Source organism: Chiloscyllium punctatum, chromosome 10 (assembly GCF_047496795.1).
Source record: "Chiloscyllium punctatum isolate Juve2018m chromosome 10, sChiPun1.3, whole genome shotgun sequence".
Taxonomy (NCBI): Eukaryota; Metazoa; Chordata; class Chondrichthyes; order Orectolobiformes; family Hemiscylliidae; genus Chiloscyllium; species Chiloscyllium punctatum.
Window position 1 is genome coordinate 23814919 of NC_092748.1, and position 25022 is coordinate 23839940.

The 25022-nt window shown below is 41.1% G+C and overlaps 2 protein-coding genes across 4 annotated transcripts in view; one reads left to right on the forward strand and one right to left on the reverse strand.

Moving 5' to 3' along the window:
* Nucleotides 1-3088: 3088 nt before the first annotated feature.
* On the reverse strand, nt 3089-12634 carry LOC140481950 (endoribonuclease YbeY-like). Of its 2 annotated transcripts, none has more exons than XM_072578707.1 (4): nt 12400-12630; nt 9928-10059; nt 6173-6241; nt 3089-3322 (listed from the first exon to the last, which is right to left on the reverse strand). In XM_072578707.1, exons 1-4 carry the CDS (start codon nt 12607-12609, stop codon nt 3236-3238), a joined length of 498 nt encoding a protein of 165 aa, XP_072434808.1. In that variant the 5' UTR covers nt 12610-12630; the 3' UTR covers nt 3089-3235. The 2 variants fall into 2 exon arrangements, with proteins under 2 accessions (XP_072434808.1, XP_072434809.1); XM_072578708.1 differs by lacking the exon at nt 3089-3322 and adding an exon at nt 4259-5042 and having other exon boundaries at nt 12400-12634.
* An 84-nt stretch (nt 12635-12718) lies between these two features.
* Nucleotides 12719-25022, forward strand: part of mcm3ap (minichromosome maintenance complex component 3 associated protein) — a 76977-nt gene continuing 64673 nt past the window's right edge. The window contains exons 1-3 of one of the 2 annotated variants that reach the window (XM_072578703.1): nt 12719-13919; nt 18764-18987; nt 22971-23052. In XM_072578703.1, the coding sequence (XP_072434804.1) occupies nt 12863-13919; nt 18764-18987; nt 22971-23052 (1363 nt within the window). In that variant the 5' untranslated portion in view covers nt 12719-12862. The remainder of the gene's footprint in view (nt 13920-18763; nt 18988-22970; nt 23053-25022) is intronic. The other variant, XM_072578704.1, reaches the window with a different exon arrangement.

The following is a 25022-nucleotide window of genomic DNA, read 5'->3' on the forward strand; positions in this document are numbered from 1 at the left end:
AAAAAGTTACCCCTCAGCTCCCTTTTAAATCTTTCTTCTCGCACCTTAAAAAAATGCCCCCTAGTTTTAAACTCCCCCCACCTAGGGAAAAGACCTATGGTATTCGCAGGGTTACATTGTACTTTGCTCAAAAACTGTATGCATTCATGTAGAACTCTGAGCTCAAAAACTGCATGAATTTATGTAAAATTCTGTTGTCTCACTTTTTAGATTAGAATCAATCTAAACATCATGGCATAGACAGAGAACACAGGGGGCTAACACCTTCAACATATTGTCTAGCTGTCACCATTGTTAACAGCTAACCTGAGAATGCAACTTTTTAAAAATAAGGTTTTGTGATTTACACATGAAAGAAGCAAAACTATCACTGTATTCTAACAGATGAAAGGCTTAACAATCAATTTTTCAATGTAAAATTTCAGTTACATCACACTGTAAATTTTTGCTATAAATTCTGTGTGTTAGGATTGAGCCCTCCACTATCACCTGATGAAGGAGCGTCGCTCCGAAAGCTAGTGTGCTTCCAATTAAACCTGTTGGACCATAACCTGGTGTTGTGTGACTTTTAACTTTGTACACCCCAGTCCAACACCGGCACCTCCAAATTATGGTATTCGCCTTATCTATGCCCCTCATGATTTTACAAACCTCAACAACATTACCCCTCAACCTCCTACACTCCAGTGAAAACATTCCCAGCTTATCTAATCTCTCCTTATAACTGAAATCCTCTAGATTCAACAAATTCCAAGTAAATCTTTTCTGTACCCTCTCCAATTTAATAATCCTTCCTAGGCAACTAGGACTGTAGGTTGTACTCTACAAGTGGCCTCACCAATGTCTGTATCTCACATGATGTCCCAACTCTTATACTCAATTGTCTGCGCAATGAAAGCAAGTGTGCTACACACCTTCTTAACCACCCTGTCTACGGGGATGCAACTTTCAAAGAACTATGAACCAGAACTCTTAGATCCCTGTGTTCTACAACACTACTCAGGACTGTGTAAGTCATGTCCTTGTTTGCTTTACCAAAATGCAATGTGTTGCATTTATCCGAATTAACTCCACAGCCTATTGACCTAATAGATCAAAATCCCTTTGTAATCTTAGATAACCTTCTTCACTGTCCACGCGACCACAAATTTTAGTGTTATCTGCAAACTTACTAACCACTCATGCTAAACTCTCATCTAAATCATCTAAATAAATGACAAACAATAACTGACAAACAATAATGGACCCAGTACCAATCTCAGTGGAACACCTTTTTTTTAAAAAAACAACCTTCCACCACCACCTTCTACCATTAAACCAATTTTATATCCAATTGATAAGGTCTCCCTGAAACCCATATGAACTAACTTTATTAATCAGTTTACCATGTTGAACCTTGTCAAAGGCTTTTCTGAAGTCCATGTAGACAACATCTACGGCTCTGTCCTCATCAAACTCCATTAAGTTTCTGAGACAAGGTTCCCATGCACAAACTCATATCCCTTATCAGTCTTTGCCTCTCCAAATGCACATAAATCCTATCTCTCTCAGAACCCGCCTCCAACAACTTACCCACCACTCCTGGCTAACACCTCATTTTCAGGAGTATGTATCAACTTGTTGTCCTGTTTCTCTCTGTGCAGCAGCCTGGCTAACACAGTCTACTTGGTAGGATTATCAACCACGGTCACATTGAATCACGGCTTCTCCTTATAACCTTTCTTAAATAAAGGCATAACAGTAGCCACCCACCAGTGGTATAGCTCTTAGGGCTAAGAGGACCAAAGATTATGGGGAGAAAACAGAAACTGGTGAGGATGCCTGTTTGAATCTGGCAACCACCAGCTGTTGTCTGAATCCAGCAATTGCCAGCTGCAGCCGCTGGTGTGTGCAGAGAGAAGAATCAATTCTTATAACTTCACGAGTTACTTTATTAATGTATTAAACCAAGCATTTATCTCTTACAAACTAGAGCTTACATATTTTCCCATAAACTGAATTAAAAACCTATGCAAGATGTAATAAACCTTTTTCGGGTGAGGCAGAGATTCCACATACCTTATAGAACATAATCCAGTAGAATTGTGGAAAGGATGAATCTGACGCTGAGAAACATGATAACCGAAATTGTGCAGCATGGTGTTTTCAAAACATTTAGTTATGCAAAATGGTGGGGTGTATACGGTCCACTGATGCTCCCTCACAGTCATAGAACACAAAAGAAGACAGAACACCTAACCTGGACAAACGCTTTGCTGCTACTGCCGATATTGGCCACACACTGCTTTCACTTTCTCCACGTCCCTAACGTAGGGTTTTACGTCTGCAATGGTGAGTCTCCAGATTTGTCACTGCTTGTATGCCTCGAGGGTCTTCTTTTATCCTCTTTCCTTATCTTTCTCGAGTTGTGGTGCCTTTTTCCTGTTGGCTCAGGCTCATCTGTTAATCATGTCCTTACATTACTGGATCCGGACCAAGGAGCTAGGTAGCATTACCTCATTGCCTATCATCCAAATAAGGTATCTGCATTACCTCATCCTTCTTACCTTTCCTGAAAAATATAATTGGTACCAAGTAGTACCTGGACTTTGGTCATTCTTAGTTCACAAGCTGTTTTCTCTTGCATGTCAGCAGTTTTTTTTTAATATACTGACCATTCCTAGTCCCTGTCAGCGACTGGTATCTCTGTGTCTTTGCAGTCTCCTGGTTAACACTTCATTTTCAGGAGTATGTATCAACTTGTTGCCCTGTTTCTCTCTGTGCAGCAGCCTGGCTAACACAGTCTACTTGGTAGGATTATCAACCACGGTCACATTGAATAGTGAAGAAAGCTTGAAGGGTCTACCCCTGCTCCAACTTTCTGTTTCTATTCCACGAGATGGGTATGTAGAATTGGTATGGGGTTACCTGATCTCTGTCCACCTCATGCTTGGTAACAGAATATATTTCAACTTGGAATTCAAATACTTTTAAGAATTCAGATATTATTTGTTTGAAATTATGCAAAGAGCAATTGTGACTTGCTGTTCATTTTAACTAGAAAGTGACTCATTTTCCTTATCTTGAATATAATGTTAAGGCAAAAAGATGATTCTGAAAATGATTTATTGATACTAATCTTCGTCGTCCTGTGGAGCATCACCTTTATTCTGCTGGTAGAATCTGTGCTACACCATAATTCACAATAGAAAAATTGAACAAAATGATTCCAAGCGGCTCTCAGCCACATCTGCATTCAGGTGGTGTTCAACATTAGTGGCTGCAATCTGGCTCCAGTGAAACGATTAAACAGTTGGAGGGTATTGGACTCTTTTTGCAACATCTGAGGAAGAAACAAAGTTGTACAGGAACAAAACATGGCACAATCTTTTATTAACATGTTTGCTTTAGATAAGTGACTTTAGAAGAGATTTTAAAAATTTATTTGCCTGTAAATTTGGCTCATTTAATAGCACTCTCACCTCACAGTCAGACGGTTGTGAATTCAAGGTCTTGAATGCACAAATCCAAGCTGCAGCTTTAGTGTTGCAAGGTCAAACATTATGTATAGATGTAAAAGAACAATTCTAAAATATGATAAAACATTGTAGATGGTTGGAAAACAATTTACATATAGATTTGTACATTCAGGTCCTTGACTCCAAATCATAACACATGATCTGGTGAACTACAAACAGAGAAACTGTCAGAGAAACTCAGCTGCTCAATGTTGAGTCCTGAAGGCTGTACAGTACCTGAGCGAAACATAAGAACTAGGAACAGGAGTAGGCAATTCAACCCTTCCAGCCTGCTCTGCCATTTAATACAATCATGGCTGATCTCATCTTGGCCTCAACCCCATTTTCTTGCCTTGTCTCCATAACCGCATCTGGAATATTGTGTGCAGTTTTGGTCGCCATACTATAGGAAGGATGTGGAGGCACTGGAACGGGTGCAGAGGAAGTTTACCAGGATGTTGCCTGGTATGGTAGGAAGATCCTATGAGGAAAGGCTGAGGCACTTGGGGTTGCTTTCATTGGAGAAAAGAAGGTTTAGGGGTGACTTGATAGAGGTGTACAAGATGATTAGGGGGTTAGATAGGGTTGACAGTGAGAACCTTTTTCCACGTATGGAGTCAGCTATTACAAGGGGGCATAGCTTTAAATTAAGGGGGGGTAGATATAGGACTGATGTTAGGGGTAGGTTCTTCACTCAGCGAGTCGTAAGTTCATGGAATACCCTGCCAGTAGCAGTGGTGGACTCTCCCTCTTTATGGGTATTTAAGCAGGCATTGGATAGGTATATGGAGGATAGTGGGTTAGTGTAGGTTAGGTGGGCTTTGATCGGCGCAACATCAAGGGCCGAAGGGCCTGTACTGCGCTGTATTCTTCTATGTTCTATGTTCTAACCCTTTCACCTATTACCAACTTGAAATCTGTCAAACTCCTGAGCACAAATAGAGTGACAGTCTTCATTACAAGGGGGTGCAGTTTCAAAGTAGGGAATTCTTGCTAAAGGTGTACAGGGCATTACTTAGATTACAGTGGATAGTTTTTGTTTCTGAAATTCAGGAGTGATATACTTGCTTTGGAAACAGTTGAGAAGATTTACCAGCATGATTACTGGGATGGAGGGTGGTCCTGTGAGGAAAGACTGAGCCTGTACTTATTGGAGTTGAAGAATGAGAGATGGGCTCATGGAAACACAGGATTCTGAGGGGGTTGTTGGGAGGATGTTTTCTCTCAAGGGGAAAGTTAGAACAAGAGAGTACAGTTTAAAAATAAGTGGTCTTCCACTTAAGATAAGGAGGAATTTATTCCCTCAGAGCTGTGGATTGATCAACAAGAGAGTGGAGTATTAAGTGGATAAGCACAGCATCAATGAACAGGAGAATTGACTCTCCTGCTGGAAGGGCTGATGCTCGAAACGCCGATTCTCCTGCTGAAGGGCTGATGCTTGAAACGTTGATTCTCCTGCTCCTCGGATGATTCCTGACCAGCTGTGTTTTTCCAGCAGCTCACTCTGACTCTGATCTCCAGTATCTGCAGTCCTCACTTTCTCCCCTTTATGTGGATAGGCAGGAAAGTGGAGTTCAGGCCAAAATCAGATTAGCCATGATTTTACAATGGTGGAACAAGATTGATGAAGCAACTGACCTATTCCTTCTCTATCTTATGTTAATTACATGATTAAGATTAACAATTTATAGTTACAGGGCATGAGATCTACAAAATTATGAGGGGCATGGACAGGGTAAATAGGCAAAGTCTTTTCCCTGGGGTCGGGGAGTCCAGAACTAGAGGGCATAGGTTTAGGGTGAGAGGGGAAGGTTATAAAAGAGACCTAAGGGACAACTTTTTCACACAGAGGGTGGTACGGATATGGAATGAGCTGCCAGAGGAAGTGGTGGAGGCTGGTACAATTGCAACATTTAAAAGGCATTTGGATGGGTATATGAATAGGAAGGGTTTGGAGGGACATGGGCCAGATGCTGGCCAGTGGGACTAGATTGGGTTGGGATATCTGGTTGGCATGGACGGGTTGGACCAAAGGGTCTGTTTCAGTGCTGTATATCTCTATGACTCTATACATTTTTGAAAAGTTGAGACACTGGATCTTGCCCTGCGAAAAGATAAGCTCTGCAATGTTTCCCTCTGTAATTTAATCCAATTTTAAATGTTAAAAAGGCTTCTTCACCAAACGATTGGTGTTAGCTAGATTTGCAGTGATGTCAGAGCTTTTGTTCCGTGCTATTCAAGTTTATGGTTCAAAGACGCTGGATGAGACCACAATTAGAGATACATACTAATTACATCATGGAAGGAGTCCCTTTAGCCCATCATGTTAGTGTTAGTTCTCTGCGGATTGGGAATCAGTTAACTAGGTTGGTTGTACGGCTGGTTTGCAATGTACAATAATGCCAACAGCATGGGTTCAATTCCCACACCTGCTGAAGTTACCATAGGGTGGCTCCTCAACTCCTCTGTGGTGTGGTGACCCTCAGATTAAACTAGCACCAGTGATCTCTCTCAGAGAGCAGCCCTACGGTCCTTTGGTCACATTACTTATTTTACTCAACTCTCCCGGTTGACCTGAAATTTATTTTCTCTTCAGGTGCTTCTCCAATTTACTTTTATGAAGCTGCGTGTGAATTAACTGGAAGTTCACAGCATAAAGAAAAATGAGATCATACCTGTTTCCATTCAGCTTCTGTGCTATGTCTATAGCCTAGTAGATGGCAAATTCCATGTAATGCAGTCACCTGCATAAAGGTATAATTAATAGAAGATAATCAAGGATGAGTGTCACTCCATTGAATCATCCTGTCACACAGGACATTGGTCAATCAGTTAGATTTAAATCTGTAACGCAAGACATCATCTTCCTAAGGTAGCAATACCCTGAAAATGTTTCAAAGGCTTCTCCAACCAGCTCCTAAAGAGGACGTTCAGAGATTGGCAAACTAACATGTACCAGTGTCAGGATAAATGGATCCTTTTCAGACCGGCAAACTGATCAGTGGAGTGCTGCAGAAATATTATTGACTTGGATATTAGACAGACTATGTTGCAGGCAAATGTGCTGATGATACAAAGACAGGTAAGTAAGTTCAAAGAATGATACAAAGGATGTCCAAATGGATATAAATAGATTAAACTAGTGGCAAAATTTAAGGTTTTGTGGTTTGGCAGGAAGATGGTTAGTCAAGTTGGATCACATGGGATTCAGGGAGTGTGTCGGTGGAAGATTGTTTTTCGGACTGGAGACCTTTGACCAGCGGTGCTCCACAGGGATCAATGCCGGGTCTGCTGTTATTTGTCATTTATGTAAATGATTTGGATGAGAATATAGGAGGTACAGTTTGTAAGTTTGTGAATGACACCAAAATTTGTAGCATAGTCGACAGTGAGGAAAGTTATCTAAGAGTACAAAGGCATATCGATGATTTCGGCCAATGGGCCAAGATGCGGTAGATAAGTTTAGTAAACTCGAGGTGTTGCATTTTGTTAAGACGAACAAGGGCAGAACTTAGTTAATGGTAGGGCCCTGGGGGAGTGTTGTTGAACAGAAAGACCTTGGGGTTCAAGTACATAATTCATTTAAAGCTGCATTATAGATAGAGAGAGTGGCCAAGACGGCATTTGGCACACTTGCTTTCTCAGATCTTTGAGTACAGGAGTTAGGGTGTCATGTTGCAGTTGTACAGGACATTGGTAGGGCCACTTTTGGAGTATCATTTATAGTTCTGGTCACCCTCATATTGGAAAGATATTATTAAATTGGACAGAGTTCAGTAAAGATTTACAAGGATGTTACCAGGACTGAAGGGTTTGAGTTATAAGAGACGCTTGATGAGCTGGGGCCTTTTCCTCTGGAACATAGGAGGTTGAGGGGTGACCTTATAGTGGTTTATAAACTCATGTGGGACATGGATAATGTGAATAGCAAGGGTCTTTTTCCTAGGGTTGGGGAGTTCAAAACTAGAGGGCATAATTTTAAGGTGAGGAGAAAGATTAAAAGGAGACCTGAGGGACAACATTTTCCACACAGAAGGTAGTTCATACGTGAATGAATTGCCAGAGGAAGTGGTAGATGCAGGCACAAATACAATATTTAAAAGACATTTAGACAGATACTTGAATAGGAAAAGTTTAGAGGAATATGGGCTAAATGCAGGCAAATGGGACTGGTTTGGTTTGGCAAACTTGGTTGGCATGGTTAAGTTGGAAATAAGGATCTATTTCTGTGCGATATGACTATCATAGAAAAGCATAATTTATTAAAGAGACAGAGACTTATAAAGAGACAGAGTATTTAAAGAGAAATGACAATGTCGAACTGACAACCGGAAGCGGCAGAGACAGGCCACTATAAATGCCGGAGGAAACAGCACAGAAGCGCTTCACAGGAGGCTCCCAAGCACTGAGGATGTCACCTAGACAAGGGATGAAATGTTTGCAAGACAAATTCTCAGCTCGGTGAACAGAACCACAACAAGAAAAATCACAAAAGGTTGGCATGCGCAATTAATAACTAGGAACAAAAATGGATTGATAGTCTTTGATTGCAAGTCTTGCTTCAGCTGTGCAGAGCATGACTGAGACTGGGGTTCTGTGTATAACTTTGACTCTGGGCTTCAGGCTGATTTCTAGGATGAGGTGGGGTTGGGGTTGGGTGATGAGACTTGTCTTAGGGAGAAAGGTTGAGACTCTACTCATTGGAGTTGAGAAGAATGGTCTAATGTCTCAGATCATTAAACGTATGACCTTAGGTCAATAAGATCATAAGCAAAGATACTGAAAAAGAATTCTAGGTTATACCATAAAAGCTTCAGACTATTAAAACCAAGAGATATTGCTAGCTGTTTATAAAACTTGAATAATACCAGTTACAGTACTGTGTAGTTTTATAATCTACATGACAACAATAATATTAATGGGGATTAATGGAAATTCAACCAGATGTGTTCCAGAGGAATAGACATACAAAGAATTATTAATGATTGTAGCACAGGAGGCCATTTAGTGTGTATCTGTGCTGCCTTTTCCCTGTAATCTTACTTCTGTTGCCTCTTCAGATAATCCTGTTTGAAAACCAAGATTGAATCTGCCTCCGTCAAAAGGTAGTTTTCTTTCTCTAAAACAATGCAAATTATGAGGGAATGAAATAGGAGTGTTTAAAATTTAAAAGGATGTAACAGAGTAAATAAATTCAAAGTAGAGAGCAGGGGAAATCATTTAACATAGCTTTACAACTCTATGGAATTTGCTTCCAAGGTTAATTGTTATGCAGAAACCATGCCACGACATGATTATATTGGACAGGTGGATCAAGGAAAAATATTAAAGGGCTTAGAATAGAATAATACAATAGAATGATTTACTTGCACGGCATATAAATGCTAACAACAATTTTAATGGTTCAATAGTGTATTGCAGTAATGCAATCATGTATTTCTAAGCAAAACAGCAGGCAATTTATTTAACTGCAGAAATAGCACTATTTCCTTCTAATTACAAATTGCCACTTCGAGTAGAGGTTTCATTAGTAAATTCTTGGGGGACTCAGCTAAGGTGGCAATTGTTCATGTGTGTGAGCTACCTTGACTGTGTGCTTGAACAGGACAGCACATTGACTTTGGTTACTTACTAGCAGCAGAAATATTTTCTAAATAAGGTTACTGCATTGTGAAGTGGAAGAAGAACTCTGGCAGAGCTCTTCTTAGCCAAGTGATGATGAGACCAACTGTTGAGGTCAGTAAAACTTTGACACATAAAACAAACAGCTCATGAAACATCAGCTTGGTAGCAGCTATGGAGAGAGAAACAAGAGTGTAATTTTAAGTTTGGCATGTCTCCTTCCTTCAATTCTGAAGAACACTTCAAAGTTTCTCCATCACGTTGTTTTATTTCAGATTTCCAGCTTCCACAATACTTGCATTTATTTCAGATATGAAACATGTTGGGAAGTGATCCCATTAAACTGTGGTCTCTTTAGGGGGGAAAGCTTACATTGTCTCAGGTTATGCATCACTGCAGGATGTGAAATGTAGCAGGCATTTTTCGCACAAATGAATGACAATAGAAGTTCCAAATTCTTCATGAACAGCATGGACACAGGTCCAATCAGTCCAGGTTGAACATAATCCCAAACTAAACTATTCCCACCTGCCTGCTCCTGGCCCATATCCCTCCAAACCTGGCGTGACATAACATGATCTACCAATGTTGTCATCCATTTTGTACTTTCGGCAAAGATTAACTTTACTCCTATACTCATTCACAAAATCACTTTTAAAAAATCACTAAGATCCACAAACTGGCTCAGTGTCACTCCCATTACATTCTTAAATTGAATTAGTTTACAGAACTTTTCTAAGCAAAGGTAAATTTCCCCATGGAATTTCTTTAGATTGAGGACAACTGGAAGTCATTCATAAATACATACCGTTAGTACATTGTAGAAGTCTTGTCTGTGTGCTTGGCTTTCTCTGTAGATATATTCCACTCCGAGAAAGATGTCTCCCAAGTTATAATCATCATGGTGTAGGGGTTTGGGAATATCCCCCGCTCTCAGATCCTGAAAAAAAGATAGAATGACTTATCTATCTGCTTATAAAGCAATCTAGGTCCATGTGTAGCAAAACCAAGGCAACAAGCAGACTTTGGTTTGGTCATGGAAAGTAATGCCATACAAGTTTCAGGTATAGACCACCTCCAACAAGAAACTGTATTACTATCATTGAATCCCAACCATCAACATCCTGGGGTCACTATTGACCAGAAACCACTACACTACACTAACACAAAAGCCATAGGGCAATGTATAGGCCAGGTATTCTGCAGCAAGTAAATTGCCTCTTGGCTCCCAATACCTTTACACCACCTTCCCAAGGCACAAATCAGCAGTTTAAATGGAGTACTCTCCATTTGCCTGGATGGGTGGAGATCACAGGTGATTAACTTCCCACTTCAAGTTCTCAATGCGGTAATCTACCTCTCAGTTCAAATTATATTAAATTAATTTGAAACTGTGCAAAAGCTTCTTGTGCCATTTTATTGAAATTGCCTAATTTACACCATTGGTCAACTTTTTTCGACAATAATGAAACTAAATTAAAAGTAGACCAAACAATGAGCTAAACAGTACGAAATCTTGTGGTTTATCTCACCAGCTTGATCAGCTAGTAAACAGAAATGATGTGGGGAGTTTTTAATTAATTGACCTTTTGACTCACTCTTCAGTCTGGAATCTGTCTCGGTCTTAAAAATATTCAATGATTCTGATTCCACTGCTCTTTTGGAAAGATAACTTCAGACTCATAATGCTCAGAGAAAACCATTCTCCCCATCGGTCTTAGTGGTGACACAATACAACATTTTTCATTGTATTTTGTTACAAAACTCATGTAACTATAAATAAATCATATAAATGGGAGATCCTTATTTTAAAATTGTCTCCTACGTCTAATCTCTCCCACACAGACAAACACCGTTGCAGAATCTACCTATCAAATCTCCACAGCATCTTACATGTTTCAACAAAGTCACCTCTAATTCCTCAAAACTCCAATAGATACAGGCCCAGAATGTTCAACCTTTCCTCAAAGACAACCCTTCCATCCCAGAATGAATGCAATTGTATTGTTATGATCCCAGCTGATGTTAATATTGGACAAGTCAGATCCCAGAGTGAAAGCGGGCTTAATAGACCCTAACATTTATTTTTAAACTGTGGAGGTCAGTTACTGAACACAGTAGTAACAGTTGGTTGGAAAGAACTCACACTAGTTTTTGTTAAATCTCGGCAAGATTTTTCTTTACAGCAGCAAAACCCAACTGAATATTTACTGCTGTCTTTACATCAAAGTCTCTTGCTGAGGCTGACACATTGTTCCCGTCTGCCAAATTTCAAAGCATTCACTAAATGCTATTTCTTCATTGAACCAAACCGCAAACTAAATTCCCTTTAATGAACTTATGGGTTCTCTAAATTCTGGTTTCCAGCAGTCTTGCAGGATTCCTTACTAGAGAGATTAACACGCCTACCTCAACCAAAAGCAAATAATATTCCAGATGTGGTCTCACCAATGCCTTCTATAACTCCAATTACAAGTCCCAACTTTTATATGTTTAATTATGCTTGCAATAAATCTCAACATCCCATTTGCTTTCTTAATCATTTACCACACCGCATACTTAATGTTTTAGAATTCATGTAAACTACTCGGACACCTGGATTGCTCAGAGTTCTGCGTTCTTTATCCATTTAAATAGGATGCTGCTTTTCTATTTTGCTTACCAAAGTTAACAAATTCACCTTTTCTCACATGATATGTTACATCTGCTATTTTTTGCCAACTCTCTTTAACTATCTTGGTCCTTTTGCACATGTCTTAGATGGTTCACACCTTTTATTTTCTATTTTTGGTGCCATCAGGAAACTTAGCAATCATACATTTAATGTTAAACTTATCTGGGCATCTTAATAACTGGGATAAATATTACAATGTTCTTGGTTGCAAATCCAGGCTGAGTAATAAAGGCAAAAAGTTGCGAATGTTAGAAATCTGAAACAAACACTGAGAATGCTAGACAAACTCTCTTGATGACTTGAATTGTTGACTGTTTCTCTCCCCACAAACGCTACTGAACCTGCAATATAAACGCCATCACCAATTTCTATTCAATAAAACACTTGAAGCAGTACTCAGTGTTAGATATATTATAGACTGAGGTCACCCTGAGGACAAATACGTAGCTTTCCATTCGGACAGAATAGAGAAAAGTCATCGGGGTTGGGGGAGAGAGTTAACCTTCCCGGGTCTCTGGCCTTCCTCGGATTTGGTTGTGGGGTGGAGTGGGGGTGTTCCCGGGATCGGGACAGGGAGAGGAGCCGCACGGCCCCGGTGCCCCTTACCTCATGGAAAGGGAAGGACAGCACGTCCGTGGCCGCCTCCTGCCCTCGGTACCGCCCGTTCAAGGCCCGCATCCGCTGGTCGTCCACGCAGACGAGGCCCAGGTCGAACCGTCCGAGGCCCAAGAGGTGGCGGAGGGCCCGAACGTCTCGGCCGAGCCGGGCCCGGCGGAGCGGCACCACTTTCTGCGTGTTCCTGATCACCAACGCCATCCGGGCCTGGGGGTCTCCATGGCAACCGGGACAAGTCGGACCGGAACGGAAGCAAAAAGGGGCTGCACCGGCCCTTTTCATTTTTTTGTTCCGGGTACGGTGACCGGAAGGGAAGGGAGAGGGGTCGGACCATGTTTACACTGGGCGGTAATGGCGGCGCGGCGCTGAGCTTCGTGGTCGGGAACCGGCGGTCGGGCTTGATACACGAAGCCGAGGGCAGTTGGAGGAGCTGAATTTACCCGAGGGCGTTGCCATGGATCCCGCGGGCAAGCTGCCCCCTCCCCCCTTCTTTCAGGGCCAGCCGGCGGGGGAGCTGGGTGGGCCGCGCGCTCCGGCCATCCTCGGCCCCTCTTTTAGTTTTAAACCCCACGGCACCTTCCCGCCTTCTCTAAACTTCGGCGCCCCGATGGCCTCCGCGTTCGGGCAGGTCGAGGGCAGCTTCCGAGGGTTCGGGAGGCCGAACGCCCCGAGGCCGCGGGCTGGCGGGCTGGACACCAAGTCCAACAGGCGGCCTCCGTTTTACTTCTCGCAGCCTCTGAGCGTCAGGGAAATGGCCCTCTTCGCCCCTCCACAGTCCGTAGGCGGCCCCTCCTTCAGTTTCTCCCAGCCGACCAGCAGCGCGACCCCCTCGGGCCTCTACAGGTCGCCTCGGCCGCCTGCCGCTGCCAGTTTGCCAAACGCCTTCAGCTTTGCGCAGCCGGCGGCCATGGGCTCCGCTCCCGGAGGCTTTCGTTTCGTCCATCCCAGCCCCGGCAACAGCTCAGCCCCGTTCACCTTTTCTCAACCGAGCTCGGCCGTCTCGCTCGATCACTCTGCATCCAACAAGAAAGCGGCTGGTGAAGAAAAAGCAACTCCGAAGTCGGGCTTTGGAGGGACTGATGCAACGTCGCAGGGCTGTCATGAGGGGAAACGCAGTGCAACGGCAACCACTGCAACCCCAGCAAAGTTTGGGCTCACTTCCAAACACGAAGGGCAGGAGGGACAGCTGACGCCCAGGAAGGGGATGAAAAGGAAAGACAAGCGAGACAGGTCACCATACCAGCTTGAACACAGTGCTGCTAAAGAACAAGCCACAGAACCCAAAAACAATCCATCTCCAAGGAAACGCCTGTCGAAAGTTACACCATCAGCGGGAGTCTTCAGTCGCACGCTTCAAGATGTGTTGAAGGGCAGCAAGAGGGAGTCAAAAAGAGTCAGCACACCTTCAGAAAGTGAAACGATCGAAAAGTTAAAGCTGTTATCTGAGACAAGCATCCCTTTGGAGTGGCCTGCTCCATTGAGAAAAGAACCAAGAAAGAGAGTCAGAGATGGTGAGTAGAATTGTGTGGGTGAGGAGTCATTTTTGGGATAAAGACATTTGTACAAATGGATTTTGTTTTGATGATAAGATCTTTCCTGCTTAACTTCAGTGGAGCTACTTCAGTTGGAGCAAAATTCAAAATGAAGTGGGACTTTGTTCTTATGAAAGAATTTCTATCCCAGAAATTTCTAATTCTGCTCCCCACAACCTGAAATGGGCAGGACCATTTACAGCACAGCGATGCAGTGCAATATCAGCTGAATTTAGGAGCTCAAAACACTGCTGCAAAATAAGTTTCAAATTGAACATTGGCTCCCTAAGAGATGAGGCTGGGGAAATATTAATAAGAAGCATCGTAATCTTCAGAAATCTTTTAGATGCAGAAAAGTCCCAGGGGACTGGCAAGCTGTCAGTGCAATACCTTTGTTCAAAAAGGGAAGGAGAGAAAACACAGGTAATTTTAGACAATTAGCTTTACATTTGTTAATGAGAAAATGTTAGTGTAATACAGACAGGTTAAGTGAGTGGTCAAAAACTTGGCAGATGAAATATAATGTGAGCAAATGAGTTATGCATTCTTGTCGCAGGATTAAAGAAGATCATAGAGTTATACAGCATAGATATAAACCCTTCGGTCAAACTTGTCCATGCTGACCAGATGTCCCAAAACTGATCTAGTCCTATTTGTCAGCATTTAACCCATACCCTTTCCAAACCCTTGTGCTGTCCTGTTTCCCCGCCTCAGTCGAAGCAAAATGCTCAGAGACGTGGTACAGTCTTACCTCCTTCATCTTTATTTTGGGCCCTGGAGGGAAAGAGAACGATTGGACAGAGGCATGAGTTCTCTGTCTTCTCTTGAACAACGGTTTCTCAAACTGTAAAAGTCATTTTACAGGGAGGAGCATCCAGGTAAAGTAACATATAAATTGGGTGACCGTTACAATCAACGAATATCAATAGCAGAGACCAAGTCCTTTACTGTTAACTGGATTCCTACAATTTCCCTTGTTAGCTGTTAAATGGCTGTACATAATGACTGCTTTTCCACCTTGTTAACCCATTACCCTTGCCTCCAGCACCCCATTATTAACTGTAATTTGTTATCTGGTCAGAGTCATGCTCAACTGAACTTCTTGTTTCACAAAACTCAGAACTTAACTCTTTCCCTGCCTGCTTATACCCTATACACATTCTCACTTCTTATTCATGTACACATCCGTTGCCTTTTAAACGCTGTAATTGTAACTGCCTCCACAGCTTCCTCTGGCAGCTCATTCCAGACATGCACCACCCTCTGTGTCAAAACATTGTCCCTCAGGTCCATTTGCAACCTTTCCCATCTCACCTTAAATGTAGTTTTGGACTTCCTTATGCTGGGCAAAAGACTTTGGCTATTTGTCCTATCCATGCACATTTTATAACCCTCTATAAGGGCATCCCTCAGCCTCTAACATCCTGGGAAAAAAGCGCCATCCTACTCGGGCTCTCCCAGAAGCTCAATCTTTCCAATCCCAGAAATTTCATTGTAAATCTTTTCTGAATCCTTTAACGTTTCATAACATCGTTCCTATAGCAGGGAGACCAGACCTGAATGCAGTATCCTAAATGTGACTTCACCAATGTCCTATATAGCCACAACATGACATCCCAACTCCTATACCCAATGCACTGACCAATGAAGGCAAGTATGTCTGTATACCATGACTCCACTTTGAAGGAACTGTGCACCTGCATGTCTTTGTTTAGCTCACTCCCCAGTGCCCTACCATTAACTGTATAAGTCCTGTCCATCCTTCAATCATGTCTCAGTGATTGCAACAATATTATATTCTAATATACTGATCGAAGCTCTGAGTTCATCCACCTTACCAGTCAGGCTCCTTTCATTAAAATAGATACAATTCAGCTTTGTGATCCTCATATGTGCTGGACTATCCTCATTTTTTCTATATCATTTTAATGGAGAAGAGACTGCAGAAAGCTACAGAACAGATGGATTTGCAAGTCCTTGCAAATGAATCAGAAGGAATTAGCAGTCAAGTTTAGATAATAGGGGAGCAAAATGTTAGCCTTTCATTCGCAGAGAATAAAGTATAAAAATAGGGAAGTCTTGCAAAACTATGCAAAGTATGAGTCAACCCACACCTGGAATACTGAACAGCTTTGGCCTGCTTATCTGAGGAAAGATAAACTGACATTGGAGGTAGTTCACTAAGCTGATACCAGGTATGGACGAGGTCTTGAGTAGGTTGGGTCTGTAATCAGAATCAAGAATGAGAGGCAATCTTATTGAAACATACAAAATTCTTAGAGAGCTTGACATGATCAATGCTGAGAAGTTGCTTGCCTGTATAGGAGATTCAAGAAGGTATGATCTAGGAATTGTCCAGTGAGGAACTTTTTTGAAGAAGGATCACTGGACTTGAAACGTTAACTCTGTTTTCTTTCCACTGTTGTGTAAATATTTTGAAAATGGATTGGACGGCTAGTGTGAAGTGTTAATAGATTTATGATCATTAAGGAAATCAAAGGATATATAGAAATAGCAGGATGGTTGAGCTCAGGATTATTAGGTCAGCTGCAAATCTCATTGAATAGCAAAGCAAACTCAATACTTCTGCTGCATTTGTCCTCTTGGGTACTGTTGTGGTTTATAGTTTATTTAAACACTACATGCACAATGATTCTGTATGAAAAGCTGAGCAAGACCAAAGACCTTTCTGAGAGAAACACAGAGCACTGCGATTCTGAAACTAAATGCAAGTGATATCTCCCCAAATCATAATAGTTAATATTATAATGCTGCATGTCGTAAAGAATTGTATCGACTTTTCTTATGTCTGAGCATAAGTATTTTGAAGATGAAGACCATTTAAACCCTCATGTCAGCTCTGTCATTGAATATATTCCATGTTCTCATCCCCGACCTGATGAGTTATCTAACTCCACCTTAAATATATTGTGATATTGTCTCCATTACCTTCTGAGGCAGAGAGCTACAAAGCTGCACAACTCTCAAAGAGAAACCTTCTTATCTACGTTCCAAAGATGTTGTAAAGGTGTCCTTTGCTAGTAGATGGAACCACAAGAAGAAATACCTTTTCCACATCCACCCTTGTCAAGACCATTCAGGCCCTTTTTTTTTCACTAGAATCCCCATGTGGAAACAGGCCATTCAGCCCAACAAGTCCACACCAACCCTCTGAAGAGCATCCCATCCCCGTAACCCTGCATCTCACATGACTAATGCACCTAATCTTCATATCCCTAAACTCTATGGGTAATTTAGCATACTCTTCAGTCAAGTCACCCCTCACACTTCTGAACTCCAGTGGACACAAGCCCAGCTTGGGCACACTCATTCCATGTTTCAATTTATTAAACTACCTCCAATATATTTATATCCTTCCTAAAGCACTGGCGACTGCAGGAATAGTATACAGTAGCACAGTTGATACAACTCTGGGGTTGCACAATGGCTCAGTGGTTAGCACCACTGCATCACGGCACCAGGGACCCAGGTTTGATTCCACCTTCAGATGACTGTCTTTGTCAAGTTTGCCCATTCTCCTTGTGTCTGCGTGGGTTTCCTCTGGGTGCTCTGGTTTTCTCCCACAGCCCAAAGATGTGCAGGCTAGGTGGATTAGCCATGGGGAATACAGGGGTTACAGGGATAGGCTGGGGGGTGGTGGGTTGATCTGAGTGGGATGTTGTTCAGAGGGTTGGTTTGGATTTGAGCTGAATGGCCTACTTCCACATTTGGAATTCTATGAAGGCATTCTGGAAGTTGCAATAGATTGTTAGTAATAGCGCTCTGGGTGAGTAATGCAAGTCACTAATGTGATTCTAAATTAATCTTGTACAGACAGACCTATTTTGAACTGCAGGCTTGTTGCAGAATATGAACGTGCAACTTGACAGTTAACACTTTGGAGTGCCTGCAATCCAGCAGTACAGAAATATTCAGGACATTTTATGCTGTAAATAAAGTATCATTTGAGAAGGTTTTTAAGATTTTGACTTTGCTCCATTTTAACACATGCTGGAGGAAAGAGAACATCCTTTTCTATTTGCGTGTTTTCTCTGCACCAGCTGCCATCAGGTGCTACAGTGCTTAACCAATTCATGTTACTTGACCAAGACTGTCAGCAGCATATTCAACAATTGGTTTGTTACTTTTGAACCCCTCCTTTGTGGTGTGTGCTAAGATAAAAGATAAGTACGGTGACTGTTAAAGATCGAAAATAAATGAACAAAGTGTGAAATAACCCAAAAAGTCTAGCAGCAACTGGAGAAAAGGATTTTCCTGTCGTAATTGAAACAATTGGATATTGTACCATCTGTTTTGCAGTTACTGTTTGTGCTGTGGATTGATAGTCTGCTTACCTTGCAATTCTGGCTGTGCTGGGAAACGTTTTTTAAAAAGGATTCAGAACTGACACTAATCAATTGTAGCAATCCTCCCTTATTTTTCACAAAGCAGAGTTCAATGCATTAATGTTTAGACTGTCATTTACTCTTAAGAATACTGGTTGTGCCAGCTCATTCATTTATCTTCTATTCACTCTTGTTAGCTTGCTTACTTGTTCTATTTCCACAAGTTTTTTTTAGAAATTCTTTCTCCCTTGTTCCTGTTTCTTAATCACTTGACCTGACCTTTTTTATTTGGTATAACAAATGAAGAGTCCTTGTAGGCATATGAATCCATCACAATCTCAATGGAAGCTGAATGATAAATGCAGCACACATCTTGAAGCTCCTTCAAGGTCCGCTTTCAGTTCTGGGTTGTGTTGCAATATTCTAGATTAGGTTCTTGGTTAGATTCTGATTCTGTCATTTTCCTTCAACTCTCAGATTTTGCCAGCAGATTTTGCTCTCGGAGGCTGCGTCGTAGGGACAGCACAGACAGTCAATCCGGTGTTCCTTTGTCAGACCTCACCACGATCCAGTGCAAAAATGTCCCAGTAGATTTGAATACAAAGGAGATCATTAAGAAACACTTCTCGCAGTTTGGCAAGGTGCAGCGGGTATATTGCCAAACCAGTAAGGGACTGGCAGTGGTTCACTTCTCTGATCACGTGAGTACCTGAGAGTGATTGCCGCCTTCTCAACTCTCAATAGTACGCCTATTTTCTTTTGTAGCAAGTGGGCTCTTAATTTTCTTTTGCAAGGACTTGCCTCTTGTTCCAGATTTTGATCACAGAACGTTGATCAAGCTAATGTTTTATTAACCTGACAAGTGAGAGATACAAGAAGAATTGCTGCCTTATGATCACACTAGTCTGTTTAATGGGTCACAGTGTATGCTAGGCCATCATGTTGCATCACTTTCTGGATTTGTTGTTTTATATGTTTTCTGTATTCAGTGCATAAGAATTAGGAACAAGAGTAGCCGATTTGACTCCTTGAGCCTGATCTCCCATTCACAATGATGTGGCTGATCTTCTGCTTCAACTGAAACTTCTCTGTCACTCACTATATCTTTTTATTCTCTGAAAGATTAAATGTCTGTTTTATCTCAACCTTAAATATTATTCAATGATTTGAGCATCAGAGTTCAAAGATTCTCCACCCATTATGTGAAGGAATTTTTCCCTGACAGTATTAAATGATCAACCCCTAATTCTTGAGGCTACCTACCTCTGTTCTAAGTTAAAAATCACACAACACCAGGTTATAGTCCAACAGGTTTAATTGGAAGCACATCAGCTTTTGGAGTGATGCTCCTTCATCAGGTGATTGTTCTAGATTCCTTGGCCAAGGGAAACACGTTTCAGTGTTTACCCTGTCATACACTATGAATCGTTGTATATTTCAATTACAGCACTTCTTGTTCTGCAAAATGTAATTGATTGTATGTCAGGTTTACTGAATCGCTCATCATGGGGTATCCCTTTCAACCCCAGAAGCAAAGTAGTGAAATTCACAGTGCCATGTCCAAGATGAGCGTATTGTTCTTCGACATGATAACCAAAGGCTCACCTTGTGAAACAAATGTAGTTTTACCCGGAGAAAATGCTAGAAAATCTCAGTTTTGCCCAAGCTCTGTAAAATTAGCAAGACTTCCTTAGTCTTGTACTTTAGTCCTCTTGCAATAAAGGCTAGCATGCTATCTGTATTCTTAATTGCTTGCTAAACGCTTTAACTTTGTGCTTTTGTTCTGTGGGCATCCCATTTACAAGTGTCAGTTCTTTATTTCTAATCTTGCTGTTAATGATTTCCCTTCATTATCTACCTGTCACCGTGTTGCCCACTAACTTTACTGTACTTCCTACAAGTTAGTCCATCATCTCACCATCCTCCTATCCAACTTCATGGCCATATCTTGCACACTAACCTTTTATGTGGCACCTTATTGAAAGACTTATGGAAATCCAAATAACAATGTGACGAACTCCTCTTTATCTAATTTACTGGTTATACCATCAAAAAGCATCAATGAATCTGAAAGCATAATTTTTGTTTTGTAAAACTGTTGCCCTGACCGATCATTCTGATTTCCCAAGTGAATGTTTTTCTGATGTCTCTGGCCTCAGTTACCTGCTTTCTCTACCTGTCTTTTCTTGAATAGGGTTTTACATTTACTGACAGCTAGTACTATTCGAGAATCTAGCATTTCTAGAGCTGTTTTAATTCTCAGGTTCCCAGCATTATCAGTTGCACTTCATAAGTCAATTATGATCCTTAGTTTACTGATTATATTTTGATGGAATGCATTTTTGTTGATTGCTTTCCTTTGAATTTAAAAAAAATCCATGCTTCCTGCTAATTTATGTTGGCCTGAATTTTAATATATTTCCTTATAATTCTTAGCTAATTTCCTCCTCCTACGTATGTAATTGACTGTGAGATTCTTGCAGACTTGAGTATGTTGCTTTCAAACTTAATATGGAATCTGATTGCATTGCGATTACTAAATCCTAGTGGATCTGTAACTCTGAAATTCATGACTAACCCAGCTCCATTGGACAATTCTAGATCTAAAATAACTTTGTCAATAGTTAATCCTACAATATACTATATAAATAAGCTATCATGAAAGCATCCTTCCAAATTTATCTGCCAGGCTGGTTTTGCTCATTTGGTTTATCTAGTCTACATGAAGATTAAATAGCCTAAGATTATTACATTGCCTTGGTTACAAGCTCAATTTTTTTTTGTTTAATGCTATTCTAATGATGTAAGTACTTTTTGAAGCTTGTAACTTACCCCACTGGTGTTTTCTGATCCTTGTAATTTATTTTATCCTATCACCCATAATGTTTATAATTTACAATCTTCTGAACCAAGGTTCTTCCTCATAACTGTCTTTACATCATTCTTTATCATCATGCCACTCCTCCTGTTCCATCCTGTTTTTTTTAAAGTTTGATGTGTACCCTGAAATATTTATATCCTAATCTGGGTCAATCATGTCTCTCTTTTGCTGGTTAGATCAAACACATTTGCATATATTTGTGCAGTTGTTTTTTAGTTGGTTACAGATACATTCAGATAAAGGGGATTTAATATTTTTAACAATTTTTTCCCATGGACATTGTCCACTGCTGCCCAATTTTTGTTGCGCAAGCTGTCCCATCATGCTCCACTCTACTTACCCTTTTTTCAAATCACTACAGTGCTCTATTGCCTCAACTTCTCTTTTATCTTTCTAACTTCTCCATTACCTGACCCTGTTGTGCCTATAGGCTCGAGTCCTGTCCACAGTCTTGATTGTAGGATGTGCAGAATGGTGATTCCAGTCTGGTTTAAGTGGAACAGGTGCAATGCCCTGCATGAAAATCCTTTCATTTGACAACACTTTTGGAAGCACATATTGAGGTTCTCCTTTGCAGAAGTAAATTACTGCAGGTGTTGAAAATCTGAAATACTTAACAGATTAGGTGGCATGTCTGGAGAGGAGTAGAATTCTGATGAAGAGTCATCAACCTGAAGTGTTAACACTGTTATCTGTCCACATGCCACCAAATCTACTGAGTATTCTCAATATTTTCTGTTTTTAAATGTCAATTTGCAAGTCCCCAGAGTTTATTGGTTTTCAGGTTCAGCTAATTTGTTTAGAACCCAATCAGGTTTTGTCGTCCTCCTGCCTCGGTCTTGTTGATGTGTTGTTACAGTGCAACCCTCTCAATGAGGCAAGCTATTTCTTCATTTAATGTAAAGATGAGTACGAAAGTATCGGGATATGTTTCACTGCATTTCTTCAGTTTTGAAAAGCTTTATTCAAGTCAATAAAGAAAAAATATTTCCAGTGGTAAGAGACCTGATGTTCAGAAGACATATTCTGCACATAATTTGGAAAAACGAACTAGAGAGGAGGATGTAAATTTTTTTTAATGCAGTCATTGATAATGATGATGTGGAATTGTAACCGGTTTGAAACTTTGGATCCAAATTCAGTAGTAACTTCCAGAAGGCATTTGGCTATATGCTTGAAACTGTACGCTTCACAGGGCTACAGTAAAAGAATAAGTAGGGCAGCTCTTTCGAGAGCTCATTGGGCTGAATTGCTGTTTTCTGTGCTGCAAAACCTTTTGGTTCATGATTTGTACAAGAGGATATAAGACTGAAGAAAATTGTAATTCATAGTTTTTCTCATATCAAATTTCTAAGCATCCCATGCAGTCCCCAAAGCCCTCACCAGCTAGAAGATACTGAGTCATTGTCCAAGTCCTAATTATGTAGCTCAAAAGAAAAGAGTCTAAAGTGAGAATTAACACCTGTTTTCTTTCTGGAGGAATTAAAGCTATTGTCTAACCCTTTGTTGGCAACCCACATATTGCTTTTAGGTGGGAAAAGAACTTCTGAAATCCTGATTGCCAGAGGACTGGCCAGGCTCCGCAACCTAGCTCCTATTAGTTTGAGTATTTGAATTTGAGCTAGTGGATGTGGACGGTGTTACAAGAAACCTCAATGCGTATCAGAAGAAAGTGGGAACGGAGCACAGAGTTTGATATATCATCATAAGTGAATGGTGGAGCAGGCTCAGAGTCCAGTGACTCACTATTGCTATTTTCTATGTTTCTACATTTCTACATTTCTAAACACATTTCTTTTTAAGGCATCTGCGTCCAATGCAAAGAGAAAAGGAAAAACTCTTCACAAGAAACAGATTGAAATATTTTGGCAACGGAAAAAGAACAGTGAGTTGCAGGAGCAGTTTCTGTTTTATTCTTTATCCCTGCATCCTTGCAGTTTTCAGCCTTTCCTGACTGAAATCAATTTTATGCAACACTGAAATAGCAAACTAAATTTGGCACATCTTAAGAATATGATGCAGAAATAACCTACTTTGTCGTTCTGTCTCATTTAATCTTGGCAAAACCTCCACTTTTCCGCTTGCACCCCATAACCCTTCCCTCTCCTATTGTTGAAGAATCTGTCTGATATTGGCCTTGAATGTATTCTATGATTCACCTTACTCAGTTGTTTGTGGGACAAATTAAAGTATTCACAGCAGTCAAAAGAAATTCTTCTCTATCTTTTAAGGAACAGTCTCTTTATTCTGATACTATTGTCTCTGAGGTCTAACATCCCCCATGAACTTTTGACAAATTGGAGGTGTAGTGGACAGTGAAGAAGGTTACCTCAGATTACTGCGGGATCTTGATCAGATGGGCCAATGGGCTGAGAAGTGGCAGGTGGAGCTTAATTTAGATAAATAGAGCTTCTACATTTTGGAAAGGCAAATCAGCAGGATTTATACACATAATGGTAAGGTCCTAGGGAGTGTTGCTGAACAAAGAGACCTTGGAGTGCAGGTTCATAGCTCCCTGAAATTAGAGTCTCAGGTATACAGGATAGTGAAGAAGGCATTTTGGTATGCTTTCCTTTATTCGTCAAAGTATTGAGTATAAGAGTTGGGAGGTCACGTTGTGGTTGTACGGGATGTTAGTTTGGCCACTTGGAATATTGCATGCAGTTCTGGCCTCCTTCCTATCGGAGGGTTGGAAGGGTTCAGAAAAAAATGGCTTTTGAAAATGATAGACCCCCACACTTATCTATATAAAATTCTCTTTGCCATTTCTCGGCCCACTTCATCAACTGATCGAGGTGCTATTGCAATTTCTGATAACCTATGTTAGTGTCATCTGCAAACACACTGATCGTGCCTTGTGCGTTCTCATCCAAATCATTGATATTGATAACAAAGAGTAATGGGTCCAGCACCGACCCCTGAAGCACTCCACTAGTCACCGGCCTCCAGTCCGACCAGCATCCTTCCACTAATACCCTCTGCTTTCTACTATCAAGCCAATTTTATATCCAATTTGCCAGCTCGCCCTGGATTCCGTGCAATCAAGCTTTCCAGAGCAGCCGACTGTGTGGAATTTATCAAAGGCTTTATTGAAATCCATACAGACTATGTCTATCGCCCTCCTTTGTCAACCTTCCTGGGCACCTCATGAAAGAACCCTAACAAATTTGTGATGCATGATCTCCCACTCACAAAGCAATGTTGACTACTAATCAACTCCTGTCTTTCCAAATGCATGTTCAATTATTCTCAAGTAACGTACCCACCAGAAATATTAAGCTTCCTGGTCTATAGTTTCTAAACTTTGCAGCCCTTCTTGAATAATGGCACAGCATTGGCTTCACTCCAGACTTCCAGGACCTCACCCCTAGCAAACGTTAATGCAAAAATATCAGCCAGGTCTGCTGTGATTTCCACCTCTCTTCTTGGATATATCTGGTCAGGGCCAGGAGATTTATCCACTTTCATACATTCTAGTGCATCCAATGCCGCCTCTACTGTGATAGGGACTCTCCCAAGATATCACCATTAACTTTCCAAAGTCTTCAAGTCTTTCTGCACGGTAAACACAGAGGAGAAAGTTTCATTGAGAACCACGACCAACTCCTGCGGTTCTAAACATACATGTCCACTTTGGTCTTTGAGGAGCCAAAAGTTATTCTTTTTCCTTAAAATACTTAAAGTACCTCTTTGGGTTCACCCTAATCTTCTCAGTCAAGGCTATCTTGTGACCCCTTTTCACCTTCCTGATTTCCTCCTTCACTAAACCCCTGCATTCTCTGTATACCTCCAGGGATTCTGTTGATCCCAGCTGCCTGTATCTGAGCCATGCTTCCTTTTTTTTCCTGGTCAAAG